The following is a 17,880-nucleotide window of genomic DNA, read 5'->3' on the forward strand; positions in this document are numbered from 1 at the left end:
TCCATATGCCACAGGTTCGGCCCTAAAGAGAAAAAAAAAAAGAGAGAGAGAAGTAGACTACAATTGAATTTTTGTTATTAAAGAATTATAAACTGTACATACTTAAAAACAAAGGGTAAAATATATGATTTATAAGGGGAAATATGATATGGACTGCCACCTAATTGAAAAGTTGAATTGATCAACATTTTGAAGATAAGAGATTCTTATGAGAAAATTTTTATTTAGTCTTCACAAAAATTAATCATTTCAAGTTTAAAATGTTTATGTTTGCATTATTATATATATGTGTAACATTATAACCTACTTGTTACATAGCATATTCATATATAGCACATGTACATAAGACCTATGTAGACACATTTTGATTATGAGTCTGGATATAGTATTGCATCTCTGGAGTTTACAACTCATGGCTTTCTCTAATTTTAGTCATGACTGGCAATTGAAGCTATTCTTGTCCCAAAGAAAAATTTCTGACACTCCTTGTACATTTTAAAACCTAAGTAAATGGATAGAATTCAGAATTAAAAAATGAGCAGTAATACAGTACCTACATATGGCATGGAGAAAGTAATACATGCATAGCCCTGTAAAGACTATATTTTCCTCCAGTAATTCAGATCTTTTACCATTGGTGTGGATTTATGGTTTAAAAGCTGGCTTATGCATACTCCATTACAATAATTTTCTAATTTCTGAAAGACCAGTCTTTTCCATACCAATTCCATACTTTTCCACTCCACATGAAATTGAAGTACCCAAACCTACTTAAAATAGATTTAAAGTGTTTGAAGAAAACTGATTTAACGATTCTTTTAGTAACTTATTCTATCAATTTTGATTAAAACAAATTATACAATAACTATACTCATAACCAGGTACTTAGAGTTGTGAAACTTAAGAAATATACAAAATCTAAGAAACAAAAAAGATAACCTCCAAGTAAATCGCAAACGCAGAACTGAATCCTGCTGAATAACAAAAGGGTCACAGATTTTTAAAAAAAAAATCAGTTCAGGAATTCCCTGGTAGCACATCAGGTTAAGGATCTTCCGTTGTCACTACTGTGGCACAGGTGCAATTCCCTGGCCTGGAAACTTCAGCAAGCCACAGGTGAAGCAAAAAAAATCATTTCGGCTCATCTAAGAAATATCAGAGACTACACAACATGTCAGCTCATCTAAGAAATATCAGAGACTACACAACAGTGAAAAAAAATCAAGATCAGAGAAAGGACATAAAAAGCAAGTATTATGATAGCTATGGAGTATTTCCAAAAGATACTAAATTTTATATGAAAGTCACAGAATTTACAAGTTGACAGTATGCCAGCTTCTTTTGATCATTAAAATTCCCCTGCTACCTTTCACCTAATTCCTAATTATCAGGAGAACCTTTCCCTGCTCTTTTTGTCTTAGATGTAAAACTGCTCTTTTGTTATACTATCACTGTGACCCACAGATTAACTTTGGCATTGTCTATTTGATCTGACCCTCAGGTACCACCCTCGGCCCAGCTATCCTCACTTGATATCTGGATAATTCTATCAGTCTCTAAATAGTCTCCCTAGTTTGAGGTCTCCATACACAACATACGATACAATAACAGACTTAAACTATACTTTGATCATGTCATCCCCATATAAAGACCTACTACAGTAGTTTTTTAGTTTCACAATAATGTTAACAATGTTATTTACCAAAGTAAAACTATGTCCCTGGCATATGCTAACAGGTTATATATGTTTACATGATTTAAATATTTTAAAAACACACTAAATATAATTATTCCCAATTTATAGATAAGGAAACTAAAACTCAGAAAGGCTGCTAACTTACCAAAGGGCACACAGTTTTCAAGTGACAAACTAAAATTTAAATAGAGGTCTGCCTCTATTCGAAGGTCTTAATCAGCACCTTAAAACTGTGCTTGGCATAAAGTAGCCATTCAATAAATATTTGTTGAATAAATGGATGAATAAATAAAATACTATGCTACACTAGCACGGTATATTGTTAACCTTTTTTTTTTTTTTTTTTTTTTTTTGTCTTTTTTGTCTTTTCAGGGCCACACCCGCAGCATATGGAGGTTCCCAGGCTAGGGGTCCAATCAGAGCTATAGCTGCTGGCCTACGACTGAGCCACAGCAATGCCAGATCCCAGCCATGTCTGCGACCTACACCACAGCTCACAGCAATGCGGGATCCTTAACCCACAGAGTGAGGCCTGGGATTGAACCCGCAACCTCATCGTTCCTAGTCAGATTCGTTTCCACTGCACCATGATGGGAACTCCTAATCTTTATTTTTCAATTCAAGGACCATTATACTAAAAAAAGGAGCTCACATATGTTACCTTTTTAATGAATATTTGTTGAGCTGAACTAAATTAAAGGAACTATATTGGTATGGGCCCAGGTAATAAGAGCATAACACAGAGAAAAAGTTTTATTATGGCTTTAATATAACCCATGTTAATATTTATTTATATCTTTATACTGGCTGAAATTATGTTTATTTACACTTCTGAATCAGGTAAACAACAATTATTTAACTAAGTTGATTTTATTAGCATTTAATTTAGCTGGGAAATACAAAACGCTCCCATTGGTAGAATACAGTATTGTTGGAACAGCAAATGCTGTGTGTGAACATGCTGGACATGCACACCAAATTGCTTAGGGTGTACAGATTTCTAAGCAGTCTGAACAAAATTCCTTGGAGGTAATGTTTTAAAATTTTAATATAGAACAAATGTCACTGTCTAGCAATTTAAAGATATAAGGGACTTCAGAGTTCAATAACAAATACAGAGTTGTTATTTGAAACAAAAATGTAGCTCTTGAGAACAATCAGTTCAGTTTTCTAACAGCAGTTATAGTATGTGGTCATAACCATTTTTCCCCCTTTTACTCAGGTCTCTAGGTACACATTTTTAATGTATCCTAGCACTTTCCAGTTAATGTTTTATATTTCTGGAGCTATTATTTTCTGTTGAAAGAAAACTAGTAAAGGTTGAGTCTAGAAAGGGAAAACAAAGAAAGAAGATCAATATTAACACTCTACAAATACTGACTTAGCAAAGCGACTGTGTTGTCCTTCTCTCAAAGGAACTGATGCTGAATGAATGATTTACTTATAAGAAACATCCATGAAAATATTTGCTAAACACAACGAAAAACTGCTTGGCAAAGTCCATAACTGCATAATCTAGTCATCAAGTTCAAAAACTGAAAAGTCATTTTCAAACCAAAGACCTTGTAATAATATTCTTATTCATTTTTGCTTTAAATGTATTAGAACTGGCTTAGAGAAAACCTGACGTATTAGAACTGGCTGCGATCCACAGAAAACCAGATGTTTACTTCACAAACTTTACTTGTTCTCTGTAAACACCAAACAGTTATTAATAAACAAGATCAAATTTGCTTTCAGAAAAAGAAATGTCTATTCATTTAAAATACTATACCTTTATTGAGTTTGGCTCAGTTAACTTTGAGTTTTGATTACTATTAGCACCCATGGTAATTGTGAAGGAAACAGATGTTTTGAACTTTCTAGTTGTTGCCAGTAGAGAGCTCCTGGTGTCACCTGTAACAAGTCAAAACTATTTAGTCTCATATTATGAAAAGGTGTCAACAGGAAGCCTGTTCTAAACAGTGTAGTATAAAAGGACCATGTATTAATTTCACTCTCTTTGTTCTTCCCGTGAAATAGAATCAAAAGTTTTATATTTATCAGGATTTAATGGTTACTAATTTATGGTCTACTAAGATTCTTTATTTCAATATGTCATCTTTTAGCCTGAAATTTTAGTTTTAATAAAATATAATGAGCACAGCCAAGTCAAGCTCCATATAAAATTTTACTTCAATAGATTTTTATAGCTAAGTGAGTCTAGAAACGGAGCTAACAAAAGTTGGATTCTCATTTGTTTTATCACTGATTAAGCTAAGATGGAAGGAAAAATCTGAATATGATTGCTAATGCCTTTTTTTCTTTTTGTTCTTGAAGTATGCTTGGTTTACAATGTTGTGTTAGTTTCAGTTGTACAGCAAAGTGATTCAACTATAGATATAAATGTGTTTGTGTGTGTATTCTCTTTTTCAGATTCTTTCACCTTATAGATTAGTACAAGATATTGAGTACAGTTCCATGTGCTATACAATAGGTCCTTCCTGGTTATCCATTTTATATTTAGTAGTGTGTTAAGTTAGTCCCAAACTCCTAATTTATCCCTCCCCCCCCTTACCTGATCCTTAATTCTTGAACAAAGAAGAAAAAGCAAATACCTTTATTTGAGAATGATTCTTGATCAGTTTTTCTTATGATTCTAGGTGATGGTTTTGGTACTGGCGATGGGCCCCTTTCAGGGGACCCTTCAATGTGGCTTCCAAACTGTTGACGCCTCAGTTTACTGTCAACCTCCAATTTTTCTAGTGCAGTTTTGAGACATTGTTCATTGGTTGTCATATATAATTTACAAAACTATAGGAAACAAAAAGTATTCCAATGGGTAAAACATTCAATCATACATTTGGGAGGAGAAAGAAAATTCACATTAGTAAGCAAGGGATAGACTGATAGAATATATTTCCTATTGAACAGGGCTACTCGTTTTATTTTCTTGACCACCCTCAAGTGACCTAGTGAAATGCAGCCATGATTTAAGGAGGAGACCATACTCTGAGTGAAAATAAAATGTTACACAAAGAGAGGTGATTTATTATTATTTTTTCACAAGACGTGTAGACTTGCATTTGTTCTAAATAATTTTTATGATTCCTCCACTCCAGAAAAGGCATGTTTCTAATGAGAGTGTGTGTGTGTGTGTGTGGCATGTATATGTGTATGCACATGTATTTAAACTTGGTTATGTTATTTTTAATGTAATAATCAGATTACAATTGTGGGAATGGAGAGATTAAATTTCAAGTATAATTAGTACACAATATATAAATACGTCACAATGTCAATAGTAAAAAGATGTGCCCCTTTATAAAAATTCTTCTCCTATACAGTAAGCAAATTTACATCAGTATGAGCTTATTTATGTACCTTAATGTAGTCAAATTTGCCATCAGCATTTACATCAGCCAAATTTATTATGGCATTTACTTCTTCTCGAGTCATCTTCTCACCTCTCTGAAAAAACAGGATTTATTTTAAAGGGACATAATTATTATTTTGTTATGCATGAAAGTGGAAATTAATTTTAATCTTTTCTACAAGTTTGAATATATGGTTTCATTAAAAATTCCAGAATGAGTATTACATCAAGTGAGAATGAAACTGTTACATGAAATAAAAGTTCACAATTTTATTAAATTTTGTAAAAGTGTACTGCATTTCAAGTTTACTGAATATCAGTAATAACTACTATAAAATTTAGAATAATAATACTTTCTCATGTTGTACCAAGAAAGAGAATTTTTTCCGAATATTATTTATACTTTAGTTCTCTTTTGCTTATCACATATGAACCTATCACTGATTTACAAAGACTGCTGGGCAGGAAAGAACTGCAGAGGAACACAAGAGGATTACAACATGGGTTCAATTTTATACTTATCTTTTATTTATAAAGCACCTTTCATCCAGAAGGATCCTTAAGTACTTTACAAACAACATATATGTGATTGATTTCACCTGCCAGTAAAATAGCTATTTTTGATGTGGACTTCAGTAGCCGATGCTAGATTCCAAGTTGTTTTACAAAATATGCATATTACAAAACTGTTTCACAGCTCTTACCTTTGTTAAAAGTTTATAAAGATCAGTGTGTAAAATACAGCCATCATCATTTACATCTAATTGCTTAAATGATTTTAGCAATTCTGCTTTTGAAGTAGGTTTTTCCTTTCTTAAAATTATACAAAAATCATCAAAATTGAGTTTGGCAGTTTGAGGAGTCCAATACTTATTAATGGTCTTTTGGGATGGATTTCTTCCTGCATGCTGAAGAGCTGCCCAATAAAACAAATATTTGTTACAATAACATTTGGAATTGATATTTAAGTGTATTTTTTTCTTTAAATTGTTACATATTACATTATATAAAAGTACACACATACCATTATATTAACTTTGGTATTGATAATCTAATGACATCAATGAATGCTTGGCTTTCAAAAATGAAAACATACATATATGTTATAAGCTAAATATTCTCAATATATTAATGACAAGATTAAATAGATTTTTTCCTGTTCTAACAGTTGGTTCTCAACTTACATAGTTCAATTAACTGACAATATGTAATTTATCTCATAACAGTGCCTAGAAAAAAAAAGATTAAAAACAACCATTCACTTGTTTTGAAGACATGAGAATAACCACAAAAAGCATAAATTATTACTTTTTATGGTTAAACAAATATCTTAATAAAATGAGAAATATTGAAAACATTACTGTCAACAAATCATGATATCTAAAATGTTCATCATTGCCAGCTTTTAAGAGTTTCAAGAATAGGAGTTCCTGTTGTGGCTCAGCGGAAATGAATCTGACTAGCACAATGATGATGCAGGTTTGATCCCTGGCCTCGCTCAGTGGGTTAAGGATTAGGTGTTGCTGTGAGCTGTGGTGTAGGTCGCAGATCCAGCTCGGAGCTGGCATTGCTATGGCTATGGTGTTGGCCAGTGGCTGCAGCTCTGATTTGACCCATAGCCTGGTAACCTCCACATGCTGCAGGCGCAGCCCTAAAAAGACCAAAAAAAAAAAAGTGTTTCAAAAACATTAATCATGTCCCAAATGTCAACTATATTGCAGTTGGCGGTCCTACTAAAAATCAAGAATATCAACAAACTTTGAGAGAAGTCTATTATAGAGATGCAATGGTCAAATTACTTTCCATTTTTAATCAGTACATTTAAAAATAGTCCTGTTACCAGTTATTCATAAGACATTCCTTTTTTAAAAGCCACACCCTTATAACTATAAAAGGCAAAGAATTACAATGTGAGAAAGGCTTTGTATATTTGCGTATCATATCACACTAAAATATAATGGTTTTAAACAGTTGTAGATATTTTGTACTGTTGAGTAGAAGTGACTTGGTAATTTGCAAATAGACTAATCTCTGCATATTAAGACTTAACACTATCAAAAATGATCCAATAATAAGTTTCCTAAGCACCACAAAGGGAATTAATAGAATTTTTAAAGGTGTTAACTGTCCTGAATTGGGCTGCAAACATCTATTATAAAACTTTATGTTGGGCGTTCCCATCATGGCTCAGTGGTTAACAAATGTGACTAGGAACCATAAAGTTGCGGGTTCCATCCCTGGCCTCGCTCAGTGGGTTAAGGATCCGGCATTGCCATGAGCTGTGGTATAGGTCGCAGACACAGCTCGGATCCCGCATTGCTGTGGCTCTGGCGTAGGCTGGCAGCTTCAGCTCCAATTAGACCCCTAGCCTGGGAACCTCCATATGCCACAGCTGTGGCTCTGGTGTAGGCTGGCAGCTTCAGCTCCAATTAGACCCCTATCCTGGGAACCTCCATATGCCACAGCTGTGGCCCTAGAAAACAAACAAACAAAAAAAAACACAAAAAAACCCCTGAAACTTTATGTTAGATATTTCCAACTATCAGAGGTGAGATTTCACAGGAGCTATGCATTACCAATGGATAGTCTAGCTATTCTACAGTTTAATGTAATAAAGAATAGTATATATCTATATTATATATATACATACACACACACACACACACACATATATATCAATTTAACTAAAGAAATATCCTCAAAGAATGGGATTAAGATGGTGGAGTAAAAGGACTGGAGCTTACCTTCTCTCATAAAAGCAACAAAATTACAACAAATTGCTGAACAACCTTCAAAAAACAAGACCGGAAACTATTAAAAAAGATATCCTACTCCAGAAGACAAAGAGGAGGCCACATCGAGACAGCAGGAGGGGCAATTATGCAATATAAACAACCCCATACCTGCCAGGTGGATGGCCCACAGACTGGAAAGTAACTATATAGAAGAGGCTCACCCAGAGGAGTGAGAGTTCCGAGCCCCATGTCAGGTTCCCATGCCTGGGGATCTGGCATTGGGAGGAAGAGCCCCCGGAGCATTTGGCATTGAGAACCAGTGGGACTTGTGCACAGGAGCTCCATGGGACTGGGGGAAACAGACTCCACTTTTGAAAGGTGCACATGGGCTTTTTCATGTGCATTGGGTACCAGGGCAAAGCAGAGACTCCATCAGAATCAGGGTGAGACCTGCCTGAAGTTCTTGGAGGATCTGCTGGGAAAACAGGGGGTGACTGTGGCTCATTGTAGGTGAAGGACACTGGAGGCAAAAGTCTTGGGAATAATCAACAGCATTAACTCCTCTAGAGGTGGCAATTTTGGGAAAATCTGGCCCCACCCATCAGGCCAAAGAACAAACTGGGGTGAGAACACAGCCCCACCAATCAGCAAACAGTCTGCCTAAAGACCACCCAGGCACCACCCACCAGCTGCCTCTAATCACACCCAGAGACAAAGCCTCACCCACCAGAGGCATAAGAATCACCTCCACCTACCAGTGGGCAGACACGAGTCCCCATCAGGACGCCTGCAGCAAGCCCCCAGACCAACCTCAGCTACAAGGGGGGCAGACGTCAGAAGCAAGAGAGGCTGCAACCCTACTGTCTGCAAAAAGGAGACCACATCAAAAATCTATACAAAATGAAAAGGCAGAAAATGATGACTCGGATAAACGACTCAGATAAATGAAAAAGAGCTAAGTAATCTGAAGATAACCAACCTCCATGAAAAAGACTTTAGACTAATGATAGTAAAGATGATTCAAGATCTTAGGAGTAAACTGGAAGCAAAGATAGATAAGTTACAGGAAACACGGAGCAAAGTAATAGAAGATTAAAAGATTAAGCAAGCAGAGATGCAAAATACAATAACTGAAATAAAAAAATTCACTAGAAGGACCCAACTGGAGAATACAGGAGGCAGAAGAACAAATACGTGAGGTAGAGTACAGACTAGTGGAAATTACTGACACAGAAGAAAAGAGAGAAAAAAGGTTGAAAAGAAATAAAGACAGTCTATGAGAACTCTGGGACAATGTTAAAGCACCACCATCCATATGATGGGGTGCCCAAAGGAGAAGACAGAGAGAAAGGGCCAGAGAAAATATCTAAAGAGATAATAGCCAAAAAGAAACCACTCACTGAAATCCAAGAAGCACAATGAGTACCATATAAAATAAAGCCAAGGAGGAACACCCCGAGACACATATTAATCAAACTGGCCAAAATTACAGACAAAAAGGAAATATTGAAAGCAGTTAGGGAAAAGAAACAAATAACATAAAAGGGAACGCCAAGGTTATCAGCTGATTTTTCAGCAGAAACTCTATAAGCGGAAGGGAGTGGCATGATATACTGAAAGTGATGAAAGGAAAAAACCTCCAACTAAGATTACTCTACTCAGCAAGGCTCTCATTCAGATTTGAAGGAAAAATTAAAAGCTTTAGAGACACGCAAAATTAAAAGAATTCAGCACCACTAAACCAGATTTACAACAAATACTAAAGGAACTTCTCTAGGTGGAAAAGAAAAGGCCACAACTAGAATCAAAAATATTACAATGGCAAGGCTCACCAGTAAGGAGATACATATAGTAAAGGTAGGAAATCATCCACACACAAATATGCTACCAAAACTAGAAATCATGAGAAGAGGAGGGTACAAATGCAAGATAGTGGAGATGCACTTGCAATTAAGAGACCAACAACTTAAAACAATATTGTGTATATATAGACTCCTATATCAAAACCAACCTCATGGTGACTGCAAACCAAAAAGCTACAATAGATACAAACGCAAATATGAAAAAGCAATCCAAATACAACACTAAAGATAGTCATCAAACCGCAAAGAAGTGAATTAAAAAGATGAACAAAAACAAATCCAAACAATAAAATGGCAATAAGAACATACATATCAATAATAACCTTAAATGTAAATGGACTAAATGCCCCAACCAAAAGACACAGACTGGCTGAATGGATACAAAAACAAGACCCATTTATATGCTGTCTTCAAGACACCCACTTCAGTTCTAGGGACACATATAAATTGAAAGTGAGAGGATGGAAGAAAATATTCCATGCAAAAGGAAATCAAAAGAAAGCTGGAGTAGCCATACCCATAGCAGACAAATAGACCTTAAAATAAAGAATACTGTAAGAGACAAAGAAGGACATTACATAATGATCAAAGGATAAATTCAAGAAGAAGCTATAACAATTGTAAACATATACACACAACATAGGATCAACTCAATATATAAGGCAACTGCTAATAACCTTAAAAGGAGAAATTGACAATAACACAATAATAGCGGGGGACTTTAACACCCCATTTACAGCAATGGACAGATCATCAGACAGAAAATCAACAAGGAACACAGGCCTTAAATGGTGCATTAAACCAGATGGACTGAATAGATATTTATAGAACATTCCATCCAAAAGCAGCAGGATACACATTCTTCTCAAGTGCATATGGACCATTCTCCAGAAGAGGTCACATTCTGGGCCAAAATCAAGCCTCGGTAAGTTTAAGAAAAGTGAAGTCATACCAGCATCTTTTCTGACCACAACATTATACAACTGGAAATAAACAACAAGAAAAAACTGCAAAAAACACCAACATGTGGAGACTAAACAACATGCTATCCAACCAATAGATCATTGAAGAAATCAAAGAGGAAATTAAAAAATATCTAGAAGCAAATGATAACAAAGACAAAACAATTCAAAACCTATGGAATGCAGCAAAAGCAGTTCTAAGAGGGAATTTTATAGCAATACAAGCCTACCTCAGGAAACAAGAAAAATCTCAAATAAACAACCTAACTTTACACCTAAAGCAACTAGAGAAAGAAGAACAAACAAAACCCAAAGTTAGCAGGAGGATAGAAACCATAAAGACCAGAGCATAAATAAATGAAATAGAAATGAAGGAAACAATAGAAAAGATCAATGAAACTAAAAGCTGGTTCTTTGAAAAGATCAACAAAATAGATCAGACTCCTCAAGAAAAAAAGAGAGAGACCTGAAATCAATAAAATTAAAAATGAAGAAGGATCATAAGAGACTACTACAAGCAACTATATGCCAATAAAACAGACAACCTAGAAGAAATTGACAGATTCTTAGAAAAGAACAATCTTCCAAGACCAAACCAAGATGAAATCAAAAAGATGAACAGACCACTCACAAGTACTGAAATTGAAACTGTGATTTAAAAACTTCTGACAAACAACAGGCCGTTTCTATTAAAAATTTAGGGAAGAGTTAATGCCTACACTTCTGAAATTATTTCAAAAAATTACAGAGGAAGAAAATGCTCCCAAACTCATTCTATGGGGCCACCATCACCCTGATACCAAAACCAGACAAAAATACCACAAAAAAAGAAATTTACAGGCCAATATCACTGATGAACATAGATGCAAAAATCCTCAACAAAATACTAGCAAACTGAATCCAGCAATACATTAAAAGGATTGTACACCATGATCAACTGGGATTTATTTCAGAGATGCAAGGATTTTTCAATACCCACAAATCAATCAGTGTGATACACTACATTAACAAACTGAAGAATAAAAACTATATGATTCCCTCAATAGGCAGAAAAAGCTTTTGACAAAATCCAACACCCATTTCTGATAAAAACCCTCCAAAAGTGGGCATAGAGGGAACCTATCTCAACATAAAAAAGGCCATATATGACAAACCCACAGCTAACATCATTCTCAATGGTGAAAAGCTGAAAGAATTCCCACTGAGATCAGGAACAAGACAAGGATGTCCACTCTCACCACTACTATTCAACATACTTTTGGAAGTCCTAGCCACAGCAATCAGAGGAGAAAAAGAAATAAAAGGAATACAAATTGGAAAGGAAGAAATAAAACTACCACTATTTGCAGATAGCATGATACTATACCTAGAAAATCCTGAAGATGCTACCAGAAAACTCTTAGAGCTCATCAAAGAATTTGACAAAGTCACAGGATATAAAATTAATATACAGAAATTGACTGCATTTCTATATACTAACAATAAAAGATCAGAAAGAGAAATTAGGGAAACAATCCCATTTACCATCACGTCCAAAAGAATAAAATACCTAGGAGTAAACCTACTAAAGAGACAAAAGGCCTGAACTCTGAAAACTATTTGACACTGATGAAAGAAATCAAAGATGACACAAATAGATGGAAAGACATACCATGCTCTTAGACTGGAAGAATCAATATTATTAAAATGACTATACTACCAAAGGCAATCTACAGATTCAATGCAATCCCCAACAAATTACCAGTGGTACTTTTCACAGAACTAGAACAAAATATTTTAAAGTTTGTTTGGAAGCACAGAAGATCCAAAATAGCCAAAGCCATCCTGAGAAAGAAAAATGGAGCTGGTGGAATCAGGCTCCCTGACCTTAGGTAATATTACAAAGCTACAGTCATCAAAACCATATGGTACTGGCACAGAAACAAATATAGATCAGTGGAACAGGATAGAAAGTCCGGAATTAAACCCAAACACCAATGGTCAACTAAGCTATGACAAAGGAGGAAAGAATATACAATGTAGAAAAGACAGTCCTTTCAGTAAGTGGTGCTGGGAAAACTGGACAGCTACATGTAAAAGAATGAAATTAGAATGCTCCCCAACACCATACACAAAAATAAACTCAAAATGGATTAAAGACCTAAATATAACACCAGATACTATAAAACCCTGAGAGGAAAACATAGGCTGAACACTCTCTGACATAAACCACAGCAATATCGTCTCAGATCCACCTCCTAGAGTAATGACAATAAAAACAAAAATAAACAAATGGGACCTAATTAAATTTAAAAGGTTTTGCACAGCAAAGGAAACTGTAAACAAAATGAAAAGACAACCCATAGAATGGAAGAAAATATTTGCAAATGAAGCAACTGACAAGGGATTAATCTCCAAAATATATAAACACCTCCTGAAGTTCAATACCAAAAAAAATAAACAACCTCATCAAAAAATGGACAGACGATCTAAACAGTTCCCCAAAAAAGACAGACAGAGGGCCTAAAAACACATTAAACACCACTAATTCAACACCACTAATTATTTGAGAAATGCGAATTAAAACTACTATGAGGTACCACCTTACACAAGCCAGAAAGGCCATCATCAAAATGTCTACAAACAATAAATGCTGGAGAGAGTGTGGAGAAAAGGGAACCCTCCCACCCTATTGGTGGGAATGTAAACTGGTGTAACCACTATGAAAATAGTATGGAGATTCCTGAAAATAGAATTACCATTTGATCCAGCCATCCTACTCCTGGGCATCTATTAAAAAAAAACCATGACTAGAAAAGATACATGTACCCCAATGTTCACCTCAGCAATATATACAATAAGCCAAGACATGGAAGCAATCTAAATGTCCATCAACAGAGGAGTGGATAAAAAATAATATGTGGTACATATACACAATGGAATATTACCCAGCCATAAAAAGGACTGAAATAATGGCATTTGCAGCAATGTAGGCGGGCCTAGAAATTATCATGCTAAGTGAAGTTAGTTAGTAGGACAGTGAGACACAAATGTCACATGCTATCACTTATATGTGGAATCTAAAAAAGGGACAGAATGAATTTCTTTGTAGAACAGAAACTGACTCACAGACTTTGAAAAACATGGTTACCAAAGGAGACAGGTTTGGGATGGAAATGTTGTAAAATTAGGTTCTGATGATGGTTGTACAACTATAAATGTAACAAAATTTTCATTGAATTAAAAACAAACAAATAAATAAATAAATATAAAACAGCAACAACACAACAATAAAATACAAACTGTTAGAAAGGAAGGAAGGAAGAAAAGATCCTCAAGGAACTAGAAACCAGATCCAGGTAATAAAATATGGACATTTGTGAACCCATTATATTGAACATTCTTTATGCACAAGAATAATACGGGGTCATTTTTTATTTTCAAAGATACAAGCTTCTTGGTTCCTAAAAAGTTTATAATCTAAATATGAAGTCCACACTTGAAGTGTAAAATTGCTACACAGTCAAAATTAACAGCTAATAACACATTAGAAGTTCATGGACCAATATGAGTATTCCCATTCTTCAGATCATGCCAGTGCATTGTACCTAGACAACTTAAAACTCTGGCACAGAAACAAGCTCATCAACTAGAGGTGACTCTCAGAGTCAACAAAAGTTGTGGATATAGCAACTGCCACATTCCATCCACATAGACAGCCTTTGTGGAAATTTGTAACAGTGGAGACAACATAATTTTTAAATTTCCACAGGTTTATTTTGGATGTAGACAAAAGTCCTAATTACCATGCTGCCTAGGAAAAAAAGATAAGTATTTGGCCTAGTGTATAAGTGGACAATTCCTCAATTCATCTATCAAAGACAATCACCAAAAAAGGCACATGTGTTTTAGGATTCCATTGCCAGTTTTTTTAAAAATCTAGATTACATGGGAGTTCCCATTGTGGCTGAGTGATAACGAACCCAACTAGTAACCATGAGGATGCAAGTTCAATCCCTGGCCTCGCTCAGTGTACTAAGGATCTGGGGTTGCCCTGAGCTGTAGTTTAGGTTACAGATGCAGCTTGGATCTGGCATTGCTGTGGCTGTGGCATAGGCCTGCAGCTGCAGCTCTGATTTGACCCCTAGTCTGAGAACTTCCATATGCCATGGGTTCGGCCCTAAAAAGCAAAAAAAGAAAAGACAAAGAAAAGAAAAGAAAGAAGAAAGAAAAAGAAAATCTTGATTATCTGAAAGCATTACATATCATTACAATTTTGTAGAATATTTTCACCATACAACCCAAAGTCAGAGAGATAAACAGTGCATTAGCACCCTGCCAGATAATTCTATAAGACTGATAGCACATTAGTAATACATACTCATTAATTTACAAACTAAATGCCATGGTAACAGAAAGCATGTTAAACTTTTAAACTTAATAGATTTCAGCCTATTTTCAAAAGAACAATAAAAAAACTAAAATTATAGTTTTTAATAAAATTTTAGTCTTTTCAATTTTTATTTTTCCCAAAATGGATTTCCTCAAATAGAGATCTTATTGTGTATAAATCCAAGACACTGCTGCAAAAATATATCAGATTTTTTATTTAAGGAAACTGCTTCTGAAGTTGGCAAAATAACTCAAGTTTCTCTACTTTTTTTTTTTTTTTCCATCTTTTTGCCTTTTCTAGGGCTGCTCACGTGGCATGTGGAGGTTCCCAGGCTAAGGGTTGAATCAGAGCTATAGCCGCCGGCCTTCGCCAGAGCTACAGCAACGCGGGATCCAAGCCTCGTCTGTGACCACGGCAACGCCAGATCCTTAACCCACTGAGCAAGGCCAGGGATCGAACCAGCAACCTCATGGTTCCTAGTCAGATTCGTTAACCACTGCACCACGACAGGAAGTCCAAGTTTCTCTACTCTTAAAGTTATCAGCCTTGATGAAACTGACATGAGTATAGTGTTATCTGGCATCGTTGTTTACCATTCTCTCAAGTATACAAGTCATTTTATACACCCAGGAAGGACCACATTCATTGGTTTAGAGGATATCTGCAACTAGAAGAATTTAAGAAGACAAACTCTCAACACACCCCCAAAAGCAGGACAAAACCCAGAACTCTTTAACTCTCTTTTAAAATTTCACTTATTTCCTAATACTGCTCTTTTACGTTCAACCCATTTTTAAAGTGTCCTTTACATTTTCCCCAGTGTAGGTCAAATTCAAAATCATGATTCAGCTGCTAAAAGTGTTTTAATTCTGTTATCATATATCTTAAAGTACCAAGATAAGAATTTCTAAAATATTTTAAGCAAGTAATTGATGAAACCTCAAAATTACTCATCTGGTCTGTAAAAACATTGAAAGTTTTTTTTTTCTTTCTTTCCTTTTTTTTTTGGTCTTTTTGTCTCTTTCTAGGGCTGCACCTGCAGCATATGGAGGTGCCCAGGCCAGGGGGTCTAAACAGAGCTGTAGCTGCCGGCCTACTCCAGGGCCACAGCAACGCAGGTTCCGAGTCGCCTCTGCGACCCACACCACAGCAACAGCAGATCCTTAACTCCCTGAGCAAGGCCAGGGATGGAACCTACAACCTCATAGTTCCTAGTCAGATTCGTTAACCACTGAGCCATGACCGAAACTCCAAAAGTTTTATTTATAAACTCCTGGACTGTGTAGCTATATAAAACAGCACAATAGCATAATTTAGTTCTAAGCTTCACTAAGAAATTGGAATAATTTAAAGTGTAATTCTAATTCCAGTCTTTCTGATCTATTAACTTTCAACAAGACAAAGATACCAAAATTAAAAATAAATTACCTAGGTAAAGTTGATCTTTAGAAATAATGTTATCTAAGCTGCTTTTGAAGACAGTTAAGTAGGCAGCTCTACAATTCATATAAAATAACTCCTCTTCGGTTAGTGGAAATTTCTTTGATCGGGAGCTCTCTGAAAGCGTTGACTTCTGACTGGAGAAGGCTGCATCATTTCCTGGACTGATGGCCATTCTATTAGAAAATAACTTAAAATTTTGTTTTAGTCAGTGTTCATCTTAAAATGCGAATGTCACTTTGCCTTTCAAATGAGGGGAAAATCAAGACTTTTAAGATTTATATATGTGGAAAAAAGGTACACATTATAATATGCATATGGTTATACTGTCATATGTTAAACTAGAATAAGTCTTTGGCAGTTGATTTCTAAATGTATATATAAGCACCAAAACAGCAAAGCCAAAACAATGATGTGACAAATACAACAGTCATAGGGCAAAGGAAAAGCACACATCTATTCTCTCAAAATTAGACAGTCCGTAGAGACTCTTCATAGGCTTGTCATAAGGATTAAGTAAATTGATACATGTGAAGCATACAGAACAGTTCTTGGCACATACTAAGTGCTAAATAAATTGTAGGTAATGAAATTCCACCATAAGCAGAAGTTGAACATAATGTGATTAGCAGCTGGCATCCATCTCCACAGGAGGATCAACCAAGTCATTTCACTATTACCTCACCAATGCAGCCCCACATTTTAAAAGGCTGAATTTCAAAAAATCCCATTTATAGCAATATCCAGATATTTTACTGTGTTCCAACACTACCAATAATAATGTTAATAATAGTAGTAATTTGGAGGAGTTCTCTAACACCTCTAATCATAGGAGCTTAAAGAACTGTCTTACATCTAGGAGTTCCCATTGTGGCTCAGTGGATGAAGAACCCGACTAGAGTCTATGAGGATTCCAGTTCAATCCTTGGCCTCACTCAGTGGGTTAAGGATCTGACACTTCCTTGAGCTGTGTGGTGTAGGTCAAAGAATGGCTCGGATCCCAAGTTGCTGTGGCATAGATGCAGCTCTGATTGGACCCCCAGTCTGGGAACTTCCATGTGCCTCGGATGCAGCCCTAAAAAGGAAAACAACAACAACAACAAAAAACTGTCTTACATCTTGAATTACAGTGGCCAGTTATTTCTGCTCGTTTTACAGATAAGGAAATTGAGAGACACAGATGTCACCCACCTAAGTAAATAGCAAAAGGCAGTAAATTTTGATAACAATTCTTTATTAATATGAATGAAGGTTTCTTGTACAACAGTTACCACGAGGCACTAAATTGTGCTGGTGGCCTAACAGCTTCCAACATTATTTTATCCAGCTTTGACTTCTAAAAATACATTCAATCTAATAAATTGAATATTTCAAGTTCAACAATAAGACGACACAGGTAGGGTCCCCTTCAGGACTCATTGGATTCTTACTCAGGAGGCCTAAATCACTTGCACCTTC

General features: G+C 35.6%; 1 protein-coding gene across 2 annotated transcripts in view; it reads right to left on the minus strand.

Moving 5' to 3' along the window:
* The window catches only part of EFCAB7 (EF-hand calcium binding domain 7), a 58,741-nt gene that overhangs the window by 38,737 nt on the left and 2,124 nt on the right, over positions 1-17,880 (minus strand). For both annotated transcript variants that reach the window (XM_013988883.2, XM_003127951.6), the window contains exons 2-6: positions 16,411-16,612; positions 5,756-5,967; positions 5,060-5,146; positions 4,294-4,489; positions 3,471-3,592 (exon numbers count right to left, since the gene is read on the minus strand). In XM_013988883.2, the coding sequence (XP_013844337.1) occupies positions 3,471-3,592; positions 4,294-4,489; positions 5,060-5,146; positions 5,756-5,967; positions 16,411-16,612 (819 nt within the window). The remainder of the gene's footprint in view (positions 1-3,470; positions 3,593-4,293; positions 4,490-5,059; positions 5,147-5,755; positions 5,968-16,410; positions 16,613-17,880) is intronic.

The sequence above is a fragment of the Sus scrofa genome, chromosome 6 (assembly GCF_000003025.6).
Source record: "Sus scrofa isolate TJ Tabasco breed Duroc chromosome 6, Sscrofa11.1, whole genome shotgun sequence".
Lineage (NCBI taxonomy): Eukaryota > Metazoa > Chordata > Mammalia > Artiodactyla > Suidae > Sus > Sus scrofa.